The following is a 14,386-nucleotide window of genomic DNA, read 5'->3' as shown; positions in this document are numbered from 1 at the left end:
AATACAAGTGAAGCCTGTCAGTTGCCCCAAGGGCCACTTAATCTTCGTCAGTTTGTGTTATTGTTGAGCTCAACCAACAAGATTGTAAAAGGGAAGGACAGGCCTTACTTTAGAATCATATTCCAGTCATTGGATTTTTGTAGCAGTAGGGTTATGACAGAGCTAAGCAACCTATGGCTAGAGTTGTGCTGAAAAGCTGCTTTGAGGAACAGTCAACCAAATAGATAAACTGAGAGCAACCAAGATAAAGACCAGGACCACGTGAGGTAAAGTCACCAGGATATTTCAACTACATAGGTGGGCTCCTGTGCACTTTCTGCACTGCCCATTTCAATATGAGGATTTTCATACCATAACAGGAACATTTGAGGGTTTTTTTTTAGCTCATGTGACTGTTATAGAAGCGTAATAATATTGAACAATTAAGGTTTTGTCGTATAGGCCACAACAGCAACAGAGGCTGAGGGCCAAATTCTACAAATGTGACTTTCAGGACTGTCACTCTGTCAATCTTGCCACTGAGCAGGCTGTTGGAGGTGGAGGGCCTGGTTGCTTCCGCGACCCTTTAATAAATGAGACACTTAATTTACTCTTATGTTGGCACAGGAAACAGTAATGCAAACCAGCCTACAGATCAGTGCTGCCATTTGTAAAGAACAGTGCTGCCACTGTTCTTTACAATCTGACCCCTCAACCTATGGAAATCAGAGGTGCCTTTTATTATTGAGAAAATATATTAATTCTATTAGAGTGAGGCATAGACAGCAACAACAGGACAAATAAGCCAAACACTACAGCTAATCGTGGCCAACATGCCCAGCTTTGTGATGTTCAGCAAGTCTGGGCTCCATTCCAAAACGAGCATGTACTCTATATTGACTTGTACCTGGAAAACATGAAGTGTAAGGTCCTATAGATGAAATGGAGGTACAAATATGCATTACCGGCAAGGAGAGGACTCGATTTTGGAATAAATGTAGGAGATGAACTGTAACCAGCAGAAGTATTTTGGTTGAACTGGCATGGTATCTGTACGAGTTCTGCTGCAGAACCCCAAGCAGCTGTGGAATGTGGCATCCAATACTGGTTCTGGGAATAAAGGTGCATTTGGGTCTTCTACTTCAGTCCCTTCCTCTCTATTCAACAAAGTCAGTCTTTCTCTCCTGTATCGTCTCCTCCTCTTCAGCTTCAGAGTTGTATGATTCAAGGCTTTGTCTGGCCATTTGATCTCTCCTTGCCCGTAAGCGTTCACACTTTGGGCAGTGATCAGAGCAGAAGCAGCCTTTGTGATAGCAGGCTTTACATTCTGTGGGTGGGAAAGAAAAAAAATCGGGAATAAGACATACATTGCTGCTGGCACAATCGAGTTAAGAAGAAAATCTGAATCCTACATGCAGCTTGTTTTCACTCCTGCCATTATCTGTCTGCATTGAAGTCTGCTTGGGAGGCAACCACTAACTAAAACTCAAGCCACACTTGAAACCAGTCGTAGTAAAAGGATAATGCAACAGATGCCATGCATGCTGAAGTAAATATTAGGTTTTGTGGGGCTCACGGTCTTGATTTTGCAGGAGAGAGTGGGTAATGTAAAAAAATATAAACAATGGAGTGATTCTTCACATTCCTGTTTGCCCAAAAATATTCCACCAACACACGATTTACATATTTATTTTTCATCAAGCATTCTCACCCCTTTTACATACAATGTTTAATCACTGTGAAAGATCACCTTACCACAAGTTCCTAACGTAATCCTGGATTGTAATTTGTACTTAAAATCTGAATGCTACTTTAAACCGTCCAAAAATCATAATCCCTACAAAAACATTAGGTTTATATGGAAATACCTGTGATCTTGACAGGGATTTCCACTTGCTTATTAGCAATGGCAACAATTTGCAGGCTCATCTACCCACTGCAGCACTGCCACCCCTTGTGCAAATGATCCAGAATTAGAACAAAAAGGCCATGTCTACAGCTTACTCTACTCTGCCCTCTGATCTGAATGGCCTGGGGGGAAAGGGTGGGGTGGGCAGTACGTCTGCCCTGCCATGAATTGCAATGGTAGAAATAGCCACTGTCAAATACTCTTACTGATCCCGTCAGGCAGGGTAGAGGCACCTGGGAGCCTGATGGGGAGTGTAAGAATATTTAATTGACCTCCAGCCCTCCAAGCTGTGGGGACAAGAGGGGACTGAGTGGTCAGGTGACGATAGATAAAAAGACTTAAGTAATCGTAAAGGTTTTTTATCATTGAAAATGGGGCGTTTTTATTGGTTTTAGTGGGTTAACATTTACATACACCAAGTCTAAAATCAAACCTCTGTATCTGATGAATGAAGTTAGTTTGCTGTGGAACATACCTTCACATCTCCGGCATTTAGACAACTCAAACGGAAAGATGACCTCATCGCTCTGACAAAATTCACAAATGAAGCCTTTGGCTTGACACAACTACAAGACAAGAACACAATAAAGAAGGAATTTAAGGTTAAGCATGGATAGATCGGTTATAATTTTAATCAACATATAGAGTATTAAAACAGTTAAATGTCACCACTAATGTAATAACACATGTTGTTCTTCCCGCCTGCATCTAATCTGTATGCAGCAATGACGTCCTACTTAAGTCTGCCTGTTAAATTAGGCCAATAAGATATGAATGGGCGTATGCAATGCTATTAACAGTCAGTGTTTGGGACACAGCACTATTTTAATCTACAAGTGGTATTGCATATAAATGCTGAAATGTAACCCCTTCGTGACTGGAGACGTACAGTGTACATCCTGTCACTTTGTGCCTATATGACTGGCCACGTACACTGTACGTGACGAGTTATATCAGGCTTTGTAATGCCGGTATTTGCTGATTCTCAGCATTTAACAGTCATTCATTAATGTCTCAGTATTGAGGCATTAATTAATGAAATAATTAAGCTTTTTGTAAAAGCTTCTTCCTTTCATTAATGAAAGAATGAAGCCGTTACATGCAAATAGAGGACCGCAATTTGCGATCCCGTATTTGACAGCTCAAAATAGCAGAGAGGCAGCAGTGACTCACCTCACCTCTCTGCTATTTGTTTTGACAGCTCGAGAGCCCGATGTTTAGATACATTTCACTGAAAGGATAAAATGTATCTTTTCAGTGAAATGTATCATTTCTGATCGTCTAGGCACGATCAAAGAGCTTTTAGTGAGATCTGAATCTGACTAAAGTCAGGATCAGTCTCTAAGGTTATTATTAGCTGTTCCTAAGTTTGGATCAGCCTAATAGCCAAAAATAAAATAAAAAAGTTAATTTATCAAGCTGTCATAGTGATTGCTTGATATAAACTGACAAGAAAAAAAAAAGTTTTTTTATTTTATTTTTATTATTTTTACAAAGTGTAAAAAAATTAAAATAAAGTGTAAAACAAAATTAGGAAAATATAAATTATATATAAATATATTTTTTATACTATAATTAATATAAAAAAATTCTAAAAAAAAATAATAATAATCAAAACTTGTGAAAAAAGTGTTTTCTTCTAGTTTTTTTCCTCATTTTTTTTTATTTTATTCAAACTAAGTGAGGGGTTAGGTACACATATGTGATATAATTATATAGCCCTATCTGTCCTCTAAAAAACAATATATAATATGTGTGGGTACATTTAGTAAGAAAGTATATTACTGCTGTGGAAGAATCACACAGCAAAAATGTAAAAAATGTGTCAGTCATTTATGAACAGAACCTGAAAACTAGCTCAGTCATGAAGGGGTTAAAGCTCCCAGATTCCGTCACTATCTTTACAAAAGGAAACTTCAGGAGGCATAGAGCCATCTGGGTTCTAATACAAAGGGGTTCTTCAGTTTCACTTTTAGGAACCTTCTTCTGCATTAAATACATTTTTATTAAATGTTTTCAAAAAGAAGAGGTCAGATCAGGTGAAATTTAGACAGATGTATACCTATTTTTTAGCCAATATGAGTCTTCAATGATGAGATTTACAAAGTGCACTAAATCAAAAGGTACCATTAAATCAAATCATATAACTATTGCACAACTGCTAAAGGTGTATGTTGAAAGAGTACCAGCTTTTTTATTTTGGTTTCCTCTCTATCTGCTAGTATTAGTGGGTGTAAATCTAAAGAGTGGGGAATTAATTATCATGAAATTAGAAGTACTGACAATGAACATGAATAGAGGTGTAATACCACTAATGGTAACACTTTTGAGTCTAAAAGGCTCTCTTGACTCGGGTGCACTCTGAATGAAGAGGCAGCTCTCTCTCTTTCTAGTGATGGAAGAAAAAACTAAATGAGCAGCTAGAAGACAGCGCTTTAAGAACTATTGTAGTCTCACCATGCATTTATCCACATGCAAGGTTCCAAGCCTCACTAACTCTTTCAATTGTGGACCCAAATCCCCCTTTTTAATGGCAGTGAGGTCATTCAAAGAAAAGAGATGGAGGTCTTCAGTAAGGTGTCCAGGTACACTGTCGTATAATTCAAGTATGCTGTGGGAAAAAATATCAGAGTTATAGTAGGAAAATACAGGAAGTGAATTTCATCCCCACCCAGTTTTATATTGCAAGTCATATTTAAAAAAAAACCCATTAGGTTAATTGTTTAGAGGCACATTAAGCAGTTGAATTGTGAATTGTAACAGAGATATGCAAATATTTGTAGATCATTTTACCCCCTGGACTTCCACCTACCCACCGTATTGCTCAATGGGATAGATGGGCTCAATACTCAATATGGCAGGTGGGCATGCGTTTAGGTGCTATTATATGCAACGTTCGTTTCTCCACGAAAGCACATTATCAGCTGCTAAACGGCCCACGCAAGTGCAGAAGTAATTCTGGTGAGCCACTCTTATGTACGTTACTTACCCACACATGTACAGTATTGCCCAGCTATGTTCCACGTATGTGCAGCAATGTTGCCATCAATATGGCAGCAAGATCCTGTGCATGCACAGTAGTGACGTTACAGAATGATTGCTAGAACGCTCACGCTGCACATGTACTCAATATAGCTGGGTGTTACTGTTGACCATGCATGCACATTACTTATCCTGCGGAGGCATAGGTGAACCAGGCAACATTAAAAAGGAGAAGAGCCATGCATATCTGTTACTGTGCATGGTAGTAGCTTTTTGTTGTCATAGATATCATGTCAGTGAACGCCACATCATTCGGCTCTCACTGTTGCTGAAAGAGGAAGACAGATACTTTACAGACTGGGGATCGGGGTGTCAGAGCAGCAACCCCCCTCCCCCCCTTGCCCTCACCACTCTGCAAAAACACCATACCAACCCAATGGGCACACCTTTAATAGTAGCAAGTATAAAAGTGCAAAAGTAGTAGTCAAAGTACAAACTGAACAATACAACATATATTTCCAAAAGAAAAGCTCACTTTTTGGCCAATCTGCAGGTTTTGAACATGTTCTTCAGATACACCAGCTGTATTCTTAATAACTGTAAAATAAACATGTTCCATTATACTTAGCAAAACAAACAAAAAATGTTTCTAAGCCAGATTATTTGCAGGTTCACAGAAGGACACCCACCCGGACTTGCTCCAAGGCTTTCACTTTGCGATACATAGCACTGTTGATATCATGGAGGTTAAATAGAGGATCACTCCAAATCTTGGTCAGAAGATCCTTAGAAAAATTACTGACGCAATATTTGCTGAAGTCCCATTTCCTCAGAATGTGCCCTGGGATGACAGACTGCGCTTTCTCATGACAGCACTGGCAAAAATACTTCCCCAAGTACTCACAGTAGCGAAGCCTTTTGATGTAATCTGAAAAAACAAAAACATTTATACAGATATAAACTTTCTAACGCAAAACTAATGCTGAGCACTCCAGTGCTGGTCATACATAGAAATTTCAACACAGCAAATTCTATGTGAGAACCAATCAAAGCCAACTATGATCGAATGCTTAAGTCGATTCACAGGGTGATGCAAACTGTTGGCATTAGGTTGCACTGATGTTTTTGGACATGTTTTGTAATCACAAACTGGTTGAAAGCACCTTAAATTTCCAAAATGAGTTGGACTCACAATAATAAAAAAAAAAATAAAGTGAATAAAACATTATTTTAATACTACTACTTATAATACTACAATCAGGTGGTCAGCTAAATGTAGACTTCAGAAGTCACTCAACCAGCAGCTATTTAGGGGCCAATAAAAATGTATTTAAAATGAATACAAGAGAAAAGTCTCCAAAAATGGTGTCAACGGGCCTGTTCACATGAGTTTCAGGTCCTGATCAGGTCCGGATCTGCAGACGCGGTGCTACTGATGCAGTGCGTTTTGACCGCGTTTTTGATGCGTTCCAGTATGAGTGGGGCTGTTAGTATGTTAGCTGCAGTGCATTTTTTACGCGTTTGCATTTCCTGACCGTACAAAATGTGACATTCAGTATTTTTCTGTCGTAACCTGAACGGACTGCGCACGTGAGAACTGTAGCCCATAAAACACATAGGGATATATTTGGATGCATTTTGAGTACAGGAGCGTACAGATCAGGTCAGCACAGAAAACGGACGTCGTGTGAACAGGCCCTAAATCTCACTGTCTACATGGGTCATTATAGCTGTTCAACAGAAACACTGTAAATGCAGCAACTTTGTCTCTTTAAAACACCTTATACCACATCACCTTCATTCATATATTACTATATTAAAGTGACACCAATCGCAAGAGTTAAAAGCTTCAAAATGCATTCAAGTACCTTAACTATTAACAGAAATGTATCTTATTTGTGTATCACTCGGCTGTAGATCCTCAAATCATCTGTGAATTGGTGTTGACACTGTCCTTCCTTCTGGAGGGCGACTACTTTTGTTCCCCATGGCCCCTGTGTGTGTTATAAAGTAGTCCCTGCTCCAAGCTCGCTCCTCTGATGGACTACTAATACAAATTAGTAAACTAAACGTAAATTGTAGTCAATCACGGGACTGCTCTCCACTACTATTAGCATGTTCCTTATTAGCACTTGACTACTGCAGCACAACTGAATGTTCCTTGTGCTTCTTCTCCTCTATCACAGTCTGAGCCCCACTGCACAGAAATTGCAGAATGCCAATTTATATTCAAATTCAGGTACTTACACTGCTTGCATGTAAGACATTTATGCCATATTAAAACGAGAACTGTGAGGTGAGTGCTTTTCACTCACCTCATAGTTCTAGCCGACCTGTGTCAATGAGACTGTCACAGGTCGGCTCAGTAGATCGGGAAGTGAGCGAACACATACAGGCGTTCGCTCACTTCTCGATCCTGTCACGGCTCTCTGCTGTGACAGGGGAGAGACTGGATTCCCCCCTCCGAAGCTCCAGCGCCGACTGGCGGAACGGATGGGGGAGGGGGCGGGTACAGCTGGCTCTGCCTCTAGATAGGCAGAGCCAGCTGTCAGTCACGCAGCTGGGCAGATCCAGACATAATTGTCGGGATCCGCTTCAGCTGCGGCGTCTCAGTATACCGCGAGCTGCAGCTCGCGGTATACTGAGCTTAGGGTGATGGGAGGACGCTAGTTTGTGTCCTCCCGTTACCCTTGGGAGAACTGTGGGGAAAAGCCTTAACCCCATAGTTCTCCTTTAATGAATAAAGAACTTTATTCATTTGTGTATTTTACATCTGCTTGGAAAAAAAAACCTCTCACATAGCTCAAACCTAAATTCCATTCAATAACTTACCAGGTTCAATCCTAATACCACATCCGGCACATCTGTAATTCTGCTTTGTGACTGCTACTTTCTTCCTGTAAAAATTGGAAGCATACGATAAACATCACAGGACAAATCTCAGACGTTCCTAACAAACAGCTGTATTCTTATAGCATACGTTGGAGCTGTGTGTATGTTGAAGATGATCTGTGGTCTTGGTGGGGCCCATTCCAAGTTTCCTCGAACTCGAATCCGCAACTTGTAAATGTCCGCATGTTCTCCATCATCTGGGGAGATTGGCATGGAATCTGGGATTGGCAGGAGCTAAAATAAAGAAACGAAAATGCCCCTATGGATAATACGGTAAAAGGACAGTAGAGTGCAAGCAGTGTGTCACACCCCTGCTGTAGCTGGGCTCACTTGATCCCGGGGAGCTAAACATTACACTATGCTAACATTAAATTAGAAGATAAAAAAAAGTTAAAATTTGTTTAATGCAAATGTTAAGCGCAGATATAATGCACACTGCTATTGGTTACATGGCACTCTGGCCAGTTAGTGGTATACCATGCACCTCCTACACTCCCACACTATTCACATACCAACTTGAGTTTTCTAGAAAGTTGTTTTCTCTTAAACTTTTTATATGATTGCCGTAATATCCGGAAACCAACAAATGAATGCTGAAATAAGGAGTATGGAGATTAGAATGTATATCACTTGTGCTGAGGTCACATACAGTTTCCATCACTACTTAGAACCGTGGAGCAAATGGCATTGAACTATGTTCAGTTACATTAGGCTGTGTTTTTTAAAATCTATGGCATCACTTACTACCCATTATTCACACAGCTCACACTATTATTCTCAGTATGAGATGGCTCTTACATTTTGAAAATATATTATTATTAAAAGTGCCAATTATAGCAGAAAAAGCTTTTGAGATTGGTCAGACCTTCAGTCTTTTTTTTTCTTTTTATTTAATTTGACATCACCAGCATGTTCCACTGCACATCCAGCTCCATAAAGCTATTCAATGAGAGACCGCTCGTTACCGCTTAATCGGCACAGATCAAAATACTTGCCCAAACAGTATGTGTAAGTATGGCCTGAGTGGCTGATCGAGAAAAAATACTTTATTCCCCTTGCTGGGCTATTGTGTTCCAACATTGCTTTTTAACACCCTAATAGGCTAGTCACTGCAGCTCCCCTCTCTGCATTTGCCAGCACTGTCAATACAAAATGGACCTTCAGACACAACATTTATAAACACTGTTCAGAACTGAGATAGATAAAATATAACATGGTCCCTTTTGTATTTACTCTTTTGCATTTATGTGCAGATCTAAAAGATCTGCATATGATGTCAATTAATTAAAAAAAAAAACTCCGGGCAAAACTTTTATTAACTCCTGCAGTGGGGCTACCCCCGCACTGCAAAGATTAAGTGCTCGTTTTGGTCTAGCTGCTAATAAATAAATAAAAAGTTACACTCACCAGAGTTGCTGAGCCGCCTCCCTGCTTCTCAGGTCTTCGACATCTCTCTGCTCCTCCGTTGCAGCATTGGAATGTTCCTCCGCATCCTTGTGTCTATACTGTGTATAGAACGTGATGATTTTGACGGGACATTAGACCACTGCAGCGGAGGGGGAGCGAGACCGGAAGGATGGGTTTAAGTGCAAGCCAGCTTAGAGGTTCCAGCAAGTATAACTTTTTTTTTTTTTTTAGCACCTAGACAAAAAACGAGCAATTAACCCTTGTAGTGCGGCGGTAGCCCCACTGCAAGGGTTAAGAAAAATGTTGTGCAGAGTTCTTCTTTAAAGCAATCTGATATTAAAAATATTCAAATGAACCCCCTTCCCCATAGCCATTTTTTATTTCTATTTTTTTAACCATTAATATTTAAACTTTATTTTCCATTTCTATGCTTTTGTTTTGTTGATTTCTTTTTTAGTGTTACAATAAAAAAAAATAGTGCAAAACTGAAAAAAAACAAAAAACTAATTTCATTAGTAAATAACTTTAAATGTTTGGTATCGGAATCATTTTAAACAGGAACATTTTTAAGCAGGAAAAATTCTAGAATAAAATGTATACTTGTTATCTACAGTAACATTGGTTTTTTTTAAACATGGAGCAAAGCATTTTTTTTTAGCTTTGTTACTTTTTTTTGTCTGTGGATTGCAACCCACAGATATTGTTAGAAAAGAATACAGGAAGTGAAAAGGTGTTATATCCCCCACCCCCCTGGTTTCCTGTTTAAAATCAGATTTCATAGTCAAAATAATATAGGATAAACAATGAGGTTAGTTGTTTAGAGGTACACAATGTTTTGGCAGTTACATTATAAATTGTAACTGAAAAATGCAAATATTTGAAGATTAATGTTACCCTTGGCACACACTGCATATTAGCTTTTTGTCGCCATGAATACATAGTCATCGTCAGTGACTGCCACACTGCATGCCATAACATCGCTCTCACCACTCTGCCAAACACCACCACCGTACTGCAACAGCTCCATCACCACTGCACCTGACCCCTCCCCCTCCCTCCCAAATCCACCCGAATATTTCCCCTGCCTACACCAATTCCTACTATTCCTATTCACCACTGCACCTGACCCCCCTCCCAAATCCACCCGAACATTTCCCCTGCCTACACCAATTCCTACTATTCCTATTCACCACTGCACCTGACCCCCCTCCCAAATCCACCCGAACATTTCCCCTGCCTACACCAATTCCTACTATTCCTATTCACCACTGCACCTGACCCCCCTCCCAAATCCACCCGAACATTTCCCCTGCCTACACCAATTCCTACTATTCCTATTCACCACTGCACCTGACCCCCCTCCCAAATCCACCCGAACATGAACATTTCCCCTGCCGTCACCACCGTACCTACACCAATTCTTCCCTCCTACTCACCACTGCTCCTACCCCACCACTCCACCTGTGGCATTAATCCCTGTTATATATATAGCTTCCAGCCAGGTCAGAATCTGGACTGACTACTATGAAGTAACCGGGCCCTCTCACTACAAAGAGAGGAAAATTCAATGATGGTCACATGGTTCTTGGTATGATGTATATGCTTTCTTGAAGAAAACACAAAGAGGGGCGCAATGAAGGGATCCATGCAGTACGTCCTGTGTGTAGATAAATGACACTTCCTTTATCTATACATAGGACGTACTGCACGGATCCCTTCATTGTTCCGGTTTTTAATTGTCCTGCAGCTTGTTATCACTCTATCTTTGTGAGTACCTGCCAGTTTACTTTTTAACCTGTCTATTGGAATAAACCTATCTGGACCAGGAAAGGCGCCCCTCTTTGTGTTCTTTCAGATGTCCCAGTTCCCCTGACTGTATTGGGGCTGCGCCCTGCACATATGCCCAGTACTCCTTCCTTGTGAGGGATGAGGATTGCCTCTGGCGTTTGTTAACAAAAAACTTTATACTATATGCTTTCTTGGTTCACTACAGAATGTAATGTTTCAGTCCCCTCTAAAAATCTTTATCAAGCTCATGAAGATGAGAAACTCTTCCATCAAATGATCTGATCAATAAGACCAAAATGTATGGCAAATAAATTATACTGGTATGTTTATCAGCAGTCATTATTAGAGTATTCATCTCAAAGTAATTGAAATGTGACCTGGCTCTTCCACTCTGTTGTTGGTGCATTAAATATAGCGATTTCCACCGATCTATTGACGGTGGTTGGGTTATAGCCCCAGACACTGTGAATACAGCAGCGATAGCTACTTTCACAATAGCCGGGGTGTTCTGGGTATGTTAAGTGGGGCACTGAGCTCAAAGCTCAACAAAGCAGCTGCTGCTCTGCGTGGGATCAGACGTTGCCAAGCCTTTCAGTTGGTTAGAGTCAGCTGTTAGGGATGATAAATTGGCAAAACCCCGTAGTCTGCTGTTTTTGAAAGTTTGAATTGATATAATCTTTCAACGATACAGGAAATGTTTATCAGAGTGAGGCAATGAGCACAGAAATGCTGCTCTACCAGTGCACTCCTACATTATGCCTCAGTGCTGACAACTGTGCCCTTGCAAGGCTGTGCTGACAGGGGCTTGCAAAGACAATGAGGAAATGGGAGGTAGGAAGGACAGAAGAAGCATTGGATTACTGGGACATTGCAGGGTATATATCAGGAAGATTACATAATATCACAAGAATGGGCATACACATAAGTACCTAATGTACTTAATTGATAGCTAAATTTAAATGAGAAATGTTGATGTTATCACAAGGTCTCCCTTAAAGCCCAACTCCAGCTTTTAGCCAGCATACCCCATAACTGAAAAATTCCAATGAACATGAAAACTTGATAATGCTGTACACAGCTCCAGGTTCCAAGGCTTTATTTCAAATACAAACTAGCTCACATTATATAACTGCTCTATTTTCACTTTCCAGCATACAAACCTTAAAGCCAGATTTCCTCCAGCCATGTGTCAAGCGGCAAGCATGGCCCTTCTTCTGTCAATAATGGAGCTTGGTCTCCACTGCAGGATAGAAAGGTGCTCATGTTTTATGCAGCAGCAAAGGTTTTGTGATGAGGAAAGAAATAGTGGTTGGGTGACACTGGGTGCTAATCAACCCGGAAGGGGAGCACCGGAGGAGGATGCGGAGGGTAGCGCTGGAGCAAGTGAGTGGTGCGTAAATTATTTTTCCCCCACACAGAATGGGGAACACAAAAGCTTAAAACAAAATATTGGAGCTGGACAGTACCATCTGCTGAAGTAAGACTTTAGCTACAAGGGTAGAGTAGCCAAAAGGTAGTGTACTGTTCTTCATTAGTGGGCTGACAGACACACATTGTGAGAAGGAGCTCTACAGCACAGACTATGTATGTCATGAGAAAATATGGCTGCCCCCAAGTATTGCAAAGCAGGAAGCATAGACCATGTATGCAACAGGAAAATATGGCTGTCTCCATGTACTGCAAAGCAGGAAACAGAGACCATGTATAAAATAGGTAGATATGGCTGTCCCCATGTAGTGCAAAGTAGGAATCAGACTGTATGTACATAGGGGCACGCATGTGTTCCCCATCACAGGAAAAGGTGGAAAGAAAAACCTCACATTGATAACATACAGTGTATAGGCAAGCAAATCTATTTTACACGGATATCTACACATTCATTGAAAAGACCCTGTCAAAATGGGCGTACATTATGAAGAAAGCAATATTATACTTACCTGTCTGTCAGCTGGATGGCAGAAACATCACTTTGTACCAGAGCTCCCACAACTGATCCTGTTCCACAATTGTGGATGTCTGGTCTAGTGTGTCCCCCTCAGGCTTCTGTGGTTCCTCGCAGAGAGCCCTACATCACTACTGTATGACTAGGGAACAGCATGAGGCACCACATCAACCATCAAGGGACTTGGTATTCAGGAGCCCGAGGAGATGAATAGGATCAGCTTTGGGAACTCTGCTACAAATGATGTTTCAGTAAATAGGCTGCTGGACAGGTAGGTATAATGCTATTTTCATCACAAGGTACTGCCATTCTAATTTTGCTAACCCTGTGACAGGGTCACTTTAATGCAGAATTATCTGACAGAAGGTAACTTACATCGGCAAAAAAAGTGTATTCAATAATGTGTCACCTATGGTCATAGTTTGCTTCTTACCACACAATCATTAGCAACAAATATAAGTTGCTGTTCAAGGCTCTTTTATAATGTACAAATCTCTTAATCTAAAGACGTACTGGAGAAATCAATTCCTCAAGACAGCAATAAATGTAGCCTATTGCTCACCTTCTGCGGAGCATCGTGTTCCGGAACCAGCCATTCAAGCTCTGATGCAGCCGGTAATTGCATCCCCTCAAACTGTTTCAGGAGACCCATGGCCACAGCTTCGGCAGAGTTGGAGTGAAGGAAGGAGTGTGATCTGCAGGCATATTGATATTTCTATGACAAAGGAGTCCAAGAGAGTACGCTATGATCTTACAATTAACATGAAAAACTCAAAGTTCAGGAAGTTCTAAATTTTTAGGGAAAATACAGTGTACTGTATATTTATTTCTAGTCCATTGAGGGGCATGGGAAGTCTTTCAGTTTTGGGATATACTGCTGCCTAAACTACGAATGGACACTGGCAAATAAAATAACTGTAGGCCAGCCAATGAGAACTCCTCCCATTACCAGCATGCCTCAGTTTTTTGGTAGTGTCCTAGGAGGATTTATGAATTTTCTTCAGCTCTGCTGTGTAAAAGACTAACCTATTTTTGTTAGCACCCTTTCATCTTACTCAATACTTTTTCTTCAATTAAGACTCTTCTCTACACAGCTGTCCTTAGTCTTGCTTTTGAAATACCGCATCTAGACCCTTCTGGATAGTGTGCTGCAGTGACAATGGGAAAGCATGGAAAACCGCAGCAACCAAGTCTCTTTAACACGTGAGGTCTTGTCTCTTACCCTAAACCTTGTGTTGCCTTAATGCCATGCTGTCACATGTCTGATTCTAGACATTTGGGGGGGGGACGGGGGACACACGACATACAGTACAACTGTAATAGATGCCCCCAGCTCACTAATGGCTCCAGAGCTACTTACAGTGTGCCTACTGATGGTGCCAATGTCTGTAGCCTGGAATCATGTTGCCCTCTGCCCCTAGAGTCTATTCCATCATCAGAGTCCTTTTTAGTTCTGTCTGATCTGACCAATTCCTCTGCCCTTTTGG

At 40.8% G+C, this 14,386-nt stretch overlaps 1 protein-coding gene across 1 annotated transcript in view; it reads right to left on the bottom strand.

Annotated features, from left to right (window-relative positions):
• Positions 1-942: 942 nt before the first annotated feature.
• Positions 943-14,386, bottom strand: part of RUBCN (RUN and cysteine rich domain containing beclin 1 interacting protein) — a 51,748-nt gene continuing 38,304 nt past the window's right edge. The window contains exons 15-22 of the mRNA XM_018572144.1: positions 13,462-13,594; positions 7,851-7,996; positions 7,703-7,767; positions 5,560-5,798; positions 5,406-5,467; positions 4,346-4,499; positions 2,364-2,454; positions 943-1,306 (exon numbers count right to left, since the gene is read on the bottom strand). Of these exons, the coding sequence (XP_018427646.1) occupies positions 1,137-1,306; positions 2,364-2,454; positions 4,346-4,499; positions 5,406-5,467; positions 5,560-5,798; positions 7,703-7,767; positions 7,851-7,996; positions 13,462-13,594 (1,060 nt within the window). The 3' untranslated portion in view covers positions 943-1,136. The remainder of the gene's footprint in view (positions 1,307-2,363; positions 2,455-4,345; positions 4,500-5,405; positions 5,468-5,559; positions 5,799-7,702; positions 7,768-7,850; positions 7,997-13,461; positions 13,595-14,386) is intronic.

Source organism: Nanorana parkeri, unplaced genomic scaffold (genome assembly GCF_000935625.1).
Source record: "Nanorana parkeri isolate BGI_ZX_2015 unplaced genomic scaffold, ASM93562v1 scaffold1947, whole genome shotgun sequence".
NCBI classification, from domain to species: Eukaryota; Metazoa; Chordata; class Amphibia; order Anura; family Dicroglossidae; genus Nanorana; species Nanorana parkeri.
This window is presented reverse-complemented; position numbering and strand designations above follow the sequence as displayed.